Source organism: Stegastes partitus, unplaced genomic scaffold (assembly GCF_000690725.1).
Source record: "Stegastes partitus isolate 25-593 unplaced genomic scaffold, Stegastes_partitus-1.0.2 Scaffold474, whole genome shotgun sequence".
In the NCBI taxonomy this organism is placed as follows: Eukaryota; Metazoa; Chordata; class Actinopteri; family Pomacentridae; genus Stegastes; species Stegastes partitus.
Genome location: NW_007578205.1, coordinates 36,923 through 50,792, shown reverse-complemented (window position 1 = coordinate 50,792; position 13,870 = coordinate 36,923). Strand labels below are relative to the sequence as shown.

Genomic DNA, 13,870 nt, shown 5'->3' with positions numbered 1-13,870 from the left:
TAAATCTGTGTTAGATGTGCACCAGAAACACCCAGAACCTGCTCGGGGGTTAATGTCTGTGTGTATTTTAATGTAGAATGTAAATTAATTCTCTTTAAAAGAGCGGTCAATGCATACTAATTAATTCATATTAACGTCCTCTGCTGCCTCAGTGGCCACTTAACACTAGCGTTGCTTTATTGAATACTGATACACAGGAGAGCACAGTGAGGCTTTATTGTTATCATGTGGTCGTTTTGCACACTTTATGTGAAATAAAACCGATCAGTGGCCTGCTCTTAAACATCTATAAATTGGTTTTGATTCAAGTGTAGAAATGTAGAAATATTGTGCATGTTGCTGATACACACATGTGAACACCCATGAAATGTTAAACCACAAACCCCCAATTAAGGAAAATTGTTAAACCTCTAGTTTTCTGTCTGTGCACCACCCACATTCATAAAAAGCTCCTTTAGTCCTTTTTATGTAAGAAATAACGGTTAAGCATCACATTTACGCTATAATGGTCGAGCGGATGCATTAAATGATATAGCTTGACTGCATTCATTCATCATTTCTCTCACCTTTTGTATCCTGCAGATTTAATCGCTAAGTCTTCACTGTGCTGGTTGCATTATTCATCCAGGATTTTCCAAACGCTGAGCTTAATACAGAAAATAACCCACTATACTCCAGAATAAACTTGATATTCAGCTACTTCCGCTGTGGAGAACGAACAAGCTCCATCATGTGGTGTTCCTATGGAGGCCAAAATATCAAAACATGATTCTTTATGCAGCTTAACTCCACAGAGTTTGTTCAATATTTCTCATCTGCTACTGATATATTAGTCCCAGGACGCCTTAACCTCAAAATAGCTTAACCTCCTGGCAGTATATTTTGCCAGCCGGTCCGGAGGCTTAGCAGGACAGAGGTTTATTTGCCAGGTGCTAATGCAGTGTTTAAACAATGTCAGCACAATACGCATAACACACCCACATCATACAACGGTGGCAGATGAGAAAAAAAAAACCCACAACACTGGTGAGTTATCGCCTGATTGTGCCAAATTACTGCCCTACATTCTCCCGTTTAGTAAATTTCAGCAGGACAAATGGGACCATATGGAAAATCTCCCCACATATTATAATCCTTAATCAGGTTCTTGCAAGATGCTCGCAGTGAGTTAGAGATTAATGAGGTTTAGCACAAAATATGCATTGCTCGTGATCCCTTGATGCAATATTTTGATTATTTTTTTTAAATTGCAGGAGTGGTGCTGCCCGTGTGGAACCCTCAGAACCCGTCCGTTGGGGATAAAGTGGCGCGGGCCATTGTTTACTTCGTAGCACTCATCTACATGTTCCTGGGCATGAGCATTATAGCGGATCGATTCATGTCTTCTATAGAGGTAGGTGAAAGAATGGACACTCGGGTGGCATTATGATTGTATACATCAAATCTGATTGAATTCAAGGGCTCTGTGGCATCTTCCTCTTCTTTTGTTCCTCTCCAGGTCATAACCTCCCAGGAGAAGGAGATCACCATAAAAAAGCCAAACGGTGAGACCACAACGGCCACGGTCAGAATCTGGAACGAGACCGTCTCTAATCTCACTCTAATGGCCTTGGGTTCCAGTGCCCCCGAGATACTGCTGTCTGTTATTGAGGTCGGTACAATATGAGCCAACCTGGCTACACATTAGATGAAGCGATACACGGCGTAATGGGAACGCGGTAATCTGATTTTCAACCCTCCTGCAGGTGTGCGGTCACGGTTTCGAGGCCGGCTCTCTGGGCCCCAGCACCATCGTGGGCAGCGCCGCCTTCAACATGTTCGTCATCATCGCCCTGTGCGTGTACGTGGTTCCCGACGGAGAGACGCGCAAAATCAAACACCTTCGGGTGTTTTTCGTCACGGCGGCCTGGAGCATCTTCGCCTACATTTGGCTCTACCTGATCCTGAGTGTGTTTTCGCCTGGAGAGGTGGAGGTGAGGATGGGTGAAAGGGAAGGACTAAAGGAAGGAGAACAAAGGAAGGTGGTTGACCTCGTTTTCTTTCTGCTCCAGGTTTGGGAGGCGGTGCTGACCTTCCTCTGCTTCCCGCTCTGCGTGGTCCAGGCCTGGGTAGCCGACCGCCGCCTCCTCTTCTACAAGTACGTCCGCAAGCGTTACCGCGCCGACAAGAACCGCGGCATCATCATCGAGACGGAGGGAGGAGCCGACGGAGGGCTCGGAGGCATGGACGGAGGAGGCGGGGGCGGAGCGCTGGGTCCGGGAGGCTTCACCAAGATGGACATGCTGGAGCTGGACGGGCAGATAGCGCTGAACTGTCACAGCGGGCTGGACGGAGGGATGATGGAGGAAGGAGCCAAGGATGAGGAGGACGAGGCCAGGAGGGACATGGCGAGGACGCTGAAGGAGCTGAAGCAGAGGCACCCCGATAAAGACATGGAGCAGCTGATTGAGATGGCTAATTACCAGGTTAGCATCACACGGTCACATTCGCCACTTAAGATTTGTGATGTTGGGCTTATAGTTTTGAAGACACAGTTTTTAGTTTGCTGAGATAAGAAGATCAGAACGACTCTGATGAACTGGGATGTGATTTCATTAGCTTAGCTTAGCTTAGCATAAAGAATTGAAGATTTGCAATGTTGGGTTTACATTTTTGAAAACATACAGTAGCTCTTGCTTCCCAGCAGTAAAGTGAGAAGATTAAACCATTCTGATGAACTGGAATATGATTTCATTAGCTTAGCTTAGCATAAAGAATTGAAGATTTGTAATGTTGGGTTTAAATTTTTTAAACATACAGTAGTTCTTACTTTCCAACCGTAAAGTGAGAAGATTAAACCATTCTGATGAACTGGGATGTGATTAGCTTAGCTTAGCATTAAGACTTGAAGCACAGGAAGACAGCCAGCAAGGTCAAAAATATGACTGCTAGCGTTTCTACAGCTAGCTCATTGATTTGTTGGTATGCAAGCAGAGTATTTTTGTAGTTTTCTGTGGAAAGCTGTAGCTTTATGGGAGGTTACATATTGAATTATAAGCTAACTGCCTCCTGGCTCTAGCTGCATAATTAATCCTCTGAACCTCAAGCAGTTTAAGTGCTTTTTGATTTTGCACCTTTCACATTTTTAATCACTGTGGGCTCATTTTTTCTGCAGTATAGAGTCCTAGACCTTTTGAAAAATGCACAACCGTGGATAGATGTAAAGAGAATTGAAAAATGTCTTGTGCAGGTTAACAGTGATGAGCAAATAACAAAAAGGAAGTTACAATTCTTTCTATTTATTGTACAAAAATTGCAAAAAACTGGAATCAACAGGTACAATTTGCCCACATGTGCCACGAAAACTAGATACATGCATATAAAACTACTAGATACCAATATTTTTGTCCTGTGACTTTTGGTCACAGCTGAGCCACTAAAGATTTCATGGTTTCACAATTTAAGATTAGATTTGGTTACGTTTCCCAACCGTCATAGATGAGTGGTTCAAGGGTGATTAGAAAGTTGGAAATCAAGCCATTCATCCTGTTTTTACTGATTTTGGCTCTGATAAACTGTCATTTTGGTCATTTAAAAATAAAATAAAAAAAGATGGCATGTCTGTTTGGGGTTCAGAGGGTTAATGCACAGACATGAGTTGTATGTAAGTCTCTTTAAAAAAGTGCTAATAAGCTTATTTCACAAAAATTCTGACTGCTTCTTTAACAAAAACAGTTACATCCATTAGATCTTAGCCGGACTCAGCCCAGCGGTCGAGGCGATCTGCAGCAGTGCACAGTGTGAAATTGAGTGTGTCAGCATAAACTGTGAGCAGTGTCAGGTCGTGAACTGTGCTCACTTGTATGACTATGACTGGATGTTACTACCCAGCTGGCAGCTAAGGAGCTGACGACGGCAGTCTGATGCCGGAACATAAATGAAGCAGCTGAGGTGCCTGAACTAACACAACGCTCCATTTCTTCCAGCTTGTTTGCTCAGTCTCCACGTCTTTGTTCCTTCAAAGTTTTGACTTACAGCTCCTTCGCTCTGTTCCTGAATTCGTCATCGAGGCAAACACACCATCACGTTCGGCTGTGAACAAGGTGTTTTAGGTGGCAGCAGGGGGAGGAAGCTGTTGGAGGTGGCGGCGTACTTCAGAGCTGTTTAACAACTTGGTTTTCGTTGCTTTTCACTGCACAGCTGCATGAAAATGAACCTCATTCATGTCTTCTAATGCAATCATTGTCTCTAGAAAATGGGAACCCTTCAACACATTTACACCAGCTCTAAACATCATTATTGAGAAGCTAATTGAGTTGGCGACGCACTTCTTCTGAGTCTCTGTCAGACTTTACACAGACTAAAGCAGAGTTTTTGTCATGTGCTGAACAAACCACTAGTCTGCAGAGTGGAAGGTGCCACTTGACTTGACTGACAGCACTGTAACATGCAACCCCTCTGCCATCCAGGTGATTTTTTGCCCGGTAAGTTACATAAACACCAGATATATGAGCGTAAAAGGTCATTCTTGACTTTGGAAGTTGTAGCTTCACAAAAAAAAATAATGTAACTTGAGGTCCTCTTGCAGCTCATGCAGCGAGTTTAAGGAAGACTGTGAGATGCAGTTAAATGCCAACCCTGTCTCCCAAAACTTATAATCCAATACAACCAAGCTACGCTCTCAATTAACAAGTAAGCTGTAGGAGGTTGAGTTTTAACTTTCACAGAGACACAAAGTCCATCTGACACACTTACAGGTCCCATATTGTTCCCCTTTACTGCAAATTAATGAAACTCTCACACGTCATCAGAGTGCATCTTTCAGTTTTGAGTTCAAAATACTGCAAAGAAGTTTTAGTACTCCTCTAAATGGGCTGTTTCTGTAGCTTTAGTTGAGCTGCTGCTGCCCACACCACCTTCAGAAAGAAGACTCTCTCTGTGCACATGATTGACGGTGCAGAGTGAAAAGATTAAGCAGATTTTTAGTTTAAAGCTGATTGGCTCCTGAGTAGCTATGGAGAAACCCAGTCATCTATATGAGCATGCTCATATTCTCACATCTTTTATTTTACACCTTCAACCTTTCAACACATAGAAAACACATTTTCACCATATGGGACCTTTAAGTTTTGTTTTTACTCTTCGTTTGCTTTTGTTTTCTTGCACCAGAGAGGATCCAGGTTCAGGTTAAAATACATCCTTTCACAACCATCAGCAGTATGGAGAAGATGGATGTACACACAGTTGAATTTGGCCGCTTAGACATGACGAACAAAGGGAGGATCCGACTGAGAGCTTGAGGAAAGGCCCATACGATAGCAAAGTAGTTGAAGCATACCCTGCTTTATTTATGTTCAGCTTACTTTTACTGGAACCATAATTTTAAAAAATGAACATCTTGCTGTATTGACGGAGATGTGACACTACCAAATGAGACCATAAACTCAAGAGGAAACTGTTTACTGAAGTGGCAAATCAAGTGAGAAGTAGGATCATTTTCTCAAAACAATCAAGCTTCTTTTGCAACCACAACAACGACTTCACTTTGCAAATGTAAAGACTAGATCAGGGTTTTTTTTTCTAGGTTACCAAGGTGACAAATCCCAACAATCTCATCTTTAATTGATTGGCTGAAAGGGAGAAAATTAGGTTTTTCCTTCTAATTTTAATTGAGAATCCTGTTTAGTTGTATAGGAATGTCATTTTAGGGCGACAAGGCTCTGCTGAAGCACACAAGTGGACCTCGAGTTAAGATTTTTTGGGGAATTTAGCTTTGTGATTTGTTAACCAGCATCTATAGGCCATGAAAACTTTATCCTAAATTTAACTTTTGGTTAAATTTGACTCTAGTTTAGTCGAGTTTCAGTCTGTCACAGCGATTAATCGAGCTGTCGGTTAATCGGTTCTCGTCCCTGAGAACTAACAAGCTGCTGCTAGATGTCCTCACAAACACACACACACCTCTGTTGTAATAGCTGCTCACACTTTCCCAAACTTTTATGAACACTAATCATTAAACTGGCACATCAAGGATTCCTGTGCACACATTTCATCCTCTAATGCTGAACCGTAGACGCCGTCCAAGTCTCCGCTGCTCTCCCGGTTCCTGCTTCCTCCCTCTTCCTCCTTCTCTAGCCTCCCCTCCTCACTCATTTTGCTTGTCTGTGGTCGGTGAAGGAGGGAAGGGAAAGGGTTTGGCAGGCAGAAAGCGCCCTGGGCAGCTCCCAGATGTTTGTTTGCCTTCAAGCCTGTGTGGCCCTGCAGCGACTTCCCTCAGCTTTGTGCCGTAAATAAGACTGACAGCTGCCCTGTAGATTAAACTCCGCTGGGTAAATGAAAGTTCTTGTGGTCATAATGTATCGCTGAATGAAAAATGAAAATGGGAAATGGAGCTGCTCGGCGAGAAACAAATTTTTAAGTTAACTCAATAATTGCGGATTTCTTCTGATGGAAACAGATTTTATTATATTTTAAGATTCTGAGGCAAAAATAAAATAAAATTAAAAGCTGCTTGGCTTCTCTTAAATTCAAATAAATTGTTTCCAGCCCTGAGGCCACATTTAGTCTAATGTTCTCCACAGCTACAATGGCCAATCTGTTTGTTTTCAATTCAGGATAATATATTCTCATTGAAAACATACTTATAGGTTGATACGCCTCATTAGATTTAAAGTCTGCAGCGAAGAAAAGCAGCAGATTTATAAAGAATATGTCTCTATTTCAAAAACTCTTTAAATACAAGCTCTGGTTCCAAACCCGACCCTGATTTTAACTTCCCAGTGGAGGACTTTCCTAAGATGTAAGCCTCAGATTGCGGCTGCCACTTCAAAACTGAAAGCTTTCATCAAATTAAGACTAATCTGGACGAAGCAGCGTTGAATTAGCAGCATGGATCAGTTCATTAATCGACTGGTTCTGTTGATCAGGTCCTGATGCAGCAGCAGAAGAGCCGAGCGTTCTACCGCATCCAGGCCACCAGGATGATGATCGGCGCCGGGAACATCCTGAAGAAGCACGCCGCCGACCAGGCTCGCAAGGTGACGCAAACATCCACCTGACCTGATGTCTACCTGATGTCTACCTGATGTCTACCTGATGTTTACCTGATGTTTACAGGACACTGCAGCTGACTTTGTGGGTGTTTTTTTGTTCCAGGTGGTGAGCAGCCATGAGACCCAGGCCCAGGAGGACGACCCCCACACCATCAGGATGGATTTCGAGCCCTCTTTGTACCAGTGCTTCGAAAACTGCGGCTCCCTGAAGCTGACCGTCGGCAGACACGGAGGAGACGCCGGAGTCACCGTCAAGGTGTGTGTGTTGGAGGGAAAGAAGCCAAGAGAGGCAGATGAAAGCCGGAAAATCTTCTCACCTCTGGCACGTTTCCTGGTTTTGATCTGATAGCATGTTCTCACCTGCTCCCACACCGGTAAAAGGGAAAAAAAAGTCAAGAGAAGAAAGAGACACGAGAGAAAACACGGCCGTTTTTAGATTTTGTACATTTCAACTCAAAGAAAACACACATCCCTTTGCAGAGGCTCATTGATCTCAGGCCTAATCCCGGCCTGGTGCTCTGAATAAGAGATGTGCCTGAATGTGAGAGTCTCCTGCAGAGAGGAATCATATCTGATCTGCTCGCTGTTACTACAGGAGATTTGCAAAGCGCCTCTTTTCTTCTCTTTGTATACAAATGAAAATATGATGCGAGATGGGTGTTTTCTGTGGAGGGACGCTGGTGGCAGGGCCTCAGCCTGCCGTCTACTGAAGGGTGATTTTCTTAAGTGAAGTGGCCTATTTAGGCCGCAGACAGACTCTTCAGGCGGAGTGACAGAGCAGCTCTTTACAGACAAAAGAAGTATTATTTTTTCCTCAACAGGCTCCTTGTATTTGATAGCCGGCTTCTTGAAAGTCCCAAGTTTCTATTCATCATCCTAGACGCCTATCTCAGCCTTTAAAAAAAAATGTAAAGAAAAAAACATGTAAAGAATTCTACACAGCGCTTCTTTTTTGTCCTGTTAAAAGTTTTAGCAGCTTTAGCAGAAGGAAACCGTTCAAGCTTGTGTCTTCATTCTATTAAATGGCTCTCTAGCCAACATAACAATGGTATTGAAAGGTTATCTGTTAAAAAAATAAAATAAAATCACCAAAATCACACCATTTATCAAAGCTACAAACTGTTAAAACACAAAAAATCGTAGCATTTTCACCTTTCCAAAGATCCTCAGGCTACTTATCTGCAACGTGCCACTCCATCAGGAAAATTAAGCAACTCTGAGACTAAAATATAATCCAAGTCATTTAGAAAAATCTCCAGAAAGAAACCATTTGCAGTGACCTGATTCTGTGGGGAAAGAATTAAAAATTCTGGGACTTTTCGACTCCACAGAGATGATCGGAAACAAGTATGGAAACAAAATAAGAATGTTAGTAAAATAGTAAAATATGTATAGCATGTAGGCTTACATTTTCTTTCCAGTAACACCTATGGGCACTTTAGTTGTTTTTTTTTTTTTTTCCAATCTTTGCAACAAGTAATCAAAGAAATTCAGTTTTCCTTTTTTGGGGGGTAATTTATGGCATTTTAACTACATTATGCGATTCAAAAGGCATTTTATACTTCTGTCTCTCTGTAACCATGGTGATGATGTTTCCATAGAAGTACTTTACATTGCAGTTAAAAAACAACAACAAAAACCACCAGGAACTACTCAGGGTTCCGGACCTTAACAGATTTTTTTAGCCACCTTCAAACAGTGGAAGCAGGATGTAAATACAACATTGATATCGTGTCACGTTTTAAACTAATATAAGAACTTTTTATCAAACAGTTGCTTAGATTAGAAGCATTCATCTGGAGTTGTATTTCAGCCTACTTTATAAATGCAGCTCCAAAATTAACTCCGGTTTTGGCTCTGTTTTGGTCTCCACCACCTCCTGATGGGGAAATATCTGGAGCTTTAGCTGCTGAATGCTCCATTGTGTTCAACAGCGAGGTGCTAGCTGTCTGCTGTCTGGTGCTGGGCAGGTACATGTGAGTTTTTACCAGTTATGTCGTGTTGAATGTCTGCTGAGGATGAAAGAGTCAAACTGATAAACCAAAACAATGAGAAAAATGCTTAAATAATGCAAAACTGCTGTAAACTATAGAGACAGGAGAGAAATCGGAGTGGTTTTGTTGCTATGAGGAACAACTCTCATGTTCAAATCGCCATTTAAACCTTTAAATTAAATTGGAAATATTGATTATAGCAGCTTCAAGTTTGCATTAAGTGTTCAAGATGTGTTCCTTACAGTACGACTTGTTCATTCTTAATTTGAGAAGACAGGCGTCCTAATGAAAGTATCTATGCAGCGTTATATCATTAATTTGAACTTAAAGTAATAAAAATTCCTGAAATTAGGTCCCTGCCAGGTGATGTGATGACCCTACAGGCTAAAGGAAGCTCATCTTTATATAATTTCACTGCTTTTATAAACACAAGATGATATAATATTCCTCATTTTAATCTAACATTCAAGGATTCGGCCACATGTGTGAAACATCTGAAGTATTTCCAGTCCCAGAAACAGCAGCCAGCTGAATGGTTGCGTTCAAAAATAAGTTGAAACGCTGCGTCACTTACTCCAGGAGCTAAAAATAGAGCAGAGTCACGAGAGGCGACCACAGCGCCGACGCTGACTCACTGATTCGGCGACATGCATTCTCATTTTTGTAGTGTTTATTAGGTGGCAGACTCTGATCGCTGTGGTCTGACTCTAAGTAATGTAAGCATGTTTGTCTGTGTAGCAGGAGGAGGTTAATTAATAGGCAGATGGAGGGAGAGGACGGAACACAGGGAAAGTTTTGTTCCACTATCTTCAAAGTCTGTGTTATCAGACTGTATCTGACCAGAGGGCTCGGTTTAATGAAGCTGTTTTTCTTGTTCTCTCTCTCACCCTCTGTCCCCCGTCTCCCAACTGCCTCCCCTTTCTTTCCTCCCCCTCCTCTATCTTTCTCTTCTTCTTCTTCTTCTCTGTTCTCCCTCTCCTTTTGTGTTTGTCTGCCCTTTTCATATCTGCTCACCTCGCTGACGGCTCTTTCTCCCCCCTCAGGTGGATTATCGTACAGAGGACGGTACAGCCAACGCAGGTTCAGATTATGAGTTTGCAGAGGGGACGCTGCTCTTCAAGCCGGGGGAGACCCTCAAAGGTGAACACAGCAGTACACATATTTTCAAGCGACATACCATCGAATAGCTTCTGCAGCGCCGCAGGCACATTGGCTTCCACCAAAAATCAGATTTTCAGGTTTATTGGATTTACTCTGCGTAAAGAGTCAATTAGTCGGTAAGCTCCTAAATTCCTTCCGCAGAGATCACAGTGGGCGTGATTGATGACGACATCTTCGAGGAGGACGAGTACTTCTACGTCCACCTCAGCAACCCTCGCGTGGTCGGATACCCCGAGATCGGCACCGCCCCTCTGGACGCCAGCGCCACGCCGAAAGCGGTGCTGGGTGATAATCACACGGCCACGGTGACCATCTACGATGACGATCACGCAGGTAGACGAAACTCTGGCTTCACTTCTAACTCTGTACAGTGTGTTCTCTCTAAAAAGTGGCATTTAAGGGAGTAATCTGGGTTCTTTAAGGCAGGTTTGTATGAGGTGCTTACTCATAGTCAGTGTTTTATCTACAGTGGATCACGGTTTGCATACAGGAGGAACAGCGATGAGTTGCTGTCAACAGGGTCACCACCTAAATGTGTCCTAGCCACCAAAATAAAAGCCCAGATTTAAAAAAAAAAACAAGAAACAACGATATCCCTGGAAGTGCCAATCACATTTGTAATATTTGGCTCGTCAAACTGTGCTTCAGAAAGTTCTCAGCCTCACCAGAGAAACATCACAGGGATTATTTTAACTTTAATGCATTTAGTCCACCGATGTTCGAGCTTTGTCATCCCTTTGCTTTGAAGGTCACATCTTGAGCCTCCAGGTTCTCCTCAGCAGCGTGCATGACCTCATCGTCGTTCTGAAAGTGTCGACCACACAAGTGGGAAGTCAGTTTGGGAAGTCAGACGGTGCAGGTTCACGGGTGCAACTCATTTAGCTGAATCTGTAGTGTGTAGATGCTTCGTCCAGCAGCCATTTTTTTAGTTTCTCTCTCACTTGCAAAGAAATGACGACAAACATTTGAGTTTTTGCGCTCAGTGATGTCAGGTTTTATAGTTGTGCCCCAAAATGCACATTTTTTCAAGAGTATAAAACTGTTGTCAACAAGTTTGTCATGTTGTTTAGCCTCCAAACACTGATGCAAACAATTCTGTCCTTCTGCAACATGTGAAAACAGAAACTCATTAGTGTTCAAACAGATGTTAAAGTCCACTCCTCTAATGTTTCTTAACCCTTAGAGCCTGATAGATGCACTTTGTGTTCAAATTCGTACCCCTTCTTCTTCTTCTTCTCGGTTGAATTGAAGTATTTACTGGGGTTAAGGTAAATGAAAATGCACGATTTGAGTTTTCTAACAAACAAAGTATGGGACAAAGTGTGAAATTCCATCAGATTTAATCATTAGTTTAGCTTCAGCCTGCATACAACTCTGATTTTCTGATTTTCATTCCAGTGATTCAAGAGTTGTGGTCAAAAGATGAACGCAGGTCACATGTACGCGTTTTGTAATATGATTGGTTTGTTGCAAGATTCTTTTTACAGATAATATTTATCAAAATCACAGAAAAAAAGTGTTCATTTTACACGTTCACAGTAAAAAAAGAGGCCTAGAGTATGCATAAATATAATAGCAACCAGATAGTTCTGTTTATTTTTTAAGATATTAAGAATAAATAAACTGATAATATTTTTTAAAAAAATCTAATTTCATAGATATTTGCTGTTATTTTCACTCTATTTTAAAATAGATTTACTTGATTTTTTTTTTTTTTTACAGTGTAGTGCTCAGAGGGTTAAAAGCCGGTTTATTTTGCGTCCACATAAATCTACTAGTTTGCTGCGGCAGCACATCCACAGACAGGCGTCATAAGAACGTGATAATAGTTCCCGTCCCCTCTGTGTCACCACTTTTTCAATTGCGGGACTTTGATGACATCCAAAGAGAATTAAAGTGCAGGAGGATGAGCGGAGAGTGGGTGTTTACTTAATGCTTATTACCTTTTATCTTCAGAGCGTGGGCGGTAATCTATTATTCTCTCAGCGTACAGTATATACTGTACACCTCGGAGAGCAGCTTGTGAGCGTGGGCGTTTATCAGCCTCGTCTTTCATGTCTTTTTAGTGTTTCTCCCCTGTGAAGCTTCTCTTTCGCTTTCCTTTCTGTCTTTCTCAGGCATCTTTACCTTTGAGAGCGCCAGCCAGCGGGTGAGCGAGAGCGTCGGCGTCATGGAGGTGAAGGTGTTGAGGACGTCGGGGGCTCGAGGCCTGGTGGCCATTCCCTACCGAACCCTGGACGCCACCGCCAAAGGAGGGGAGGACTACGAGCTGGCTGCCGGCAAGCTGGAGTTTCAGAACGACGAGACCATGTGAGTACGATACCTTGAGAATGTCGCGACAACACCTTTGTGGATGCTCGTTCTGTGTTTCACTTCCATTTGATTGACTTTCCATTGAGGAACTGCTGTGTGGGTTAATAGGGCGTCTCACTGTATGAATAGCTCTATTAGGTAGGTAACAGTGTAATCATCCCACATTTCAAGGCGGGCCACTCTGCGTTAAATGCTTCCACACACGTGTGCGCACACGTACACACTGGCCAAATCGCTCCGGCGTCCTTGGGCACATGCATTTTTAATATGCTGATGTTAGCGGTGTTAAATTGACCAATACATAAAGCGGTTGGGAATGCAGTTTCCTCAGCGCCTCATGGGGCCTATAAAGCAGCCGCTCTGTGTTTGTGTGTGTGTGTGAGAGTGTGTGTGTGGCCTCCTATGTATCTATATGGACCAATTTGACTGCTAGGTGTAAGTGAGGACGCTGGTTCTGATCGATTGATAAGGTTAGAAATGGAGGGAGGCAGCGATATGACACAGAAACAGTATTCACACGTGTTTAATAATACAGATTTGTGTGTGTGTTTGTGTGTGTGTGTGTGTGTGTGTGTGTCCAGGGGCGCTAAATGTTGGCAAGGCCATTGGAAAGCTGTTCATCTGTGGCTTTCCCTCAGAGAAAGACTAAGAAGATGGAGTGTGTGTCTGTTTGTGTGTGTGTGTGAGCGCTCTTCTGTCCTTGTAGGAACCGATTTAAGTTTATGACCTTGCAGACATTTTTGGCTTCAAAGGCTTGTTTTTAGGGTTGAGAGTCGAATTAAATGTAGGTTCAGGTTAAAAGCTGGAGTCTTGTACCATCAGCGCTGTCTCTACTGAGTTATGTTCCTGCACAACTAAACTGCATCCTTTTGTTTCAAATTAAATGTAATTTGTGAGATGTGCCGCAGTAGAAAGGCGACCAGTTCGAAGCAACAAAGTCGGGAAAGCTCCCACTTTGCTGCAGACATACCAACAACAACCTGTGTTTATCCCGTGCTTAGCAGGAAGTAAGAGAGCAGCAGTGAATAAGAGGCTGTAGGTGCATGAAACCCTCCAGTTCAGGGAGCAGTTTGGGGATTCAGGCTTGTGAAGATGCTCCGTTTCCACAGCGACCGCTTCCAGGTTTACGTTCCACTCAGCGGGGAGCAGTTTGACAGCCTGCTGCAGAGTCGGACCCATAAAACGGGTTTCCAAGCCAACGCTTTCCTCCCCAGGTCTCGAGTCAGAGTTGCTCCATGTAGTTTGGGGAAGTCAGACGCAGACAGTACCAGCTTTTCCTCCATTTTGCCTTCTGTGCCGGGAGAGTTGTATCGTTTCTATTGGTTGTACGTTATAGTGTGCAGAGGTCAACATTATTGTACTTGATGGTAT

At 43.0% G+C, this 13,870-nt stretch overlaps 1 protein-coding gene across 1 annotated transcript; it reads left to right on the top strand.

Annotated features, from left to right (window-relative positions):
• Positions 1-1,342: 1,342 nt before the first annotated feature.
• LOC103360942 (sodium/calcium exchanger 1-like) lies at positions 1,343-12,569 on the top strand. The gene is given in 9 exon segments (XM_008286884.1): positions 1,343-1,393; positions 1,499-1,651; positions 1,746-1,973; positions 2,052-2,465; positions 6,906-7,016; positions 7,135-7,287; positions 10,069-10,165; positions 10,328-10,519; positions 12,304-12,569. Coding segments are annotated over 9 exon segments (1,665 nt in total).
• Positions 12,570-13,870: the final 1,301 nt, after the last annotated feature.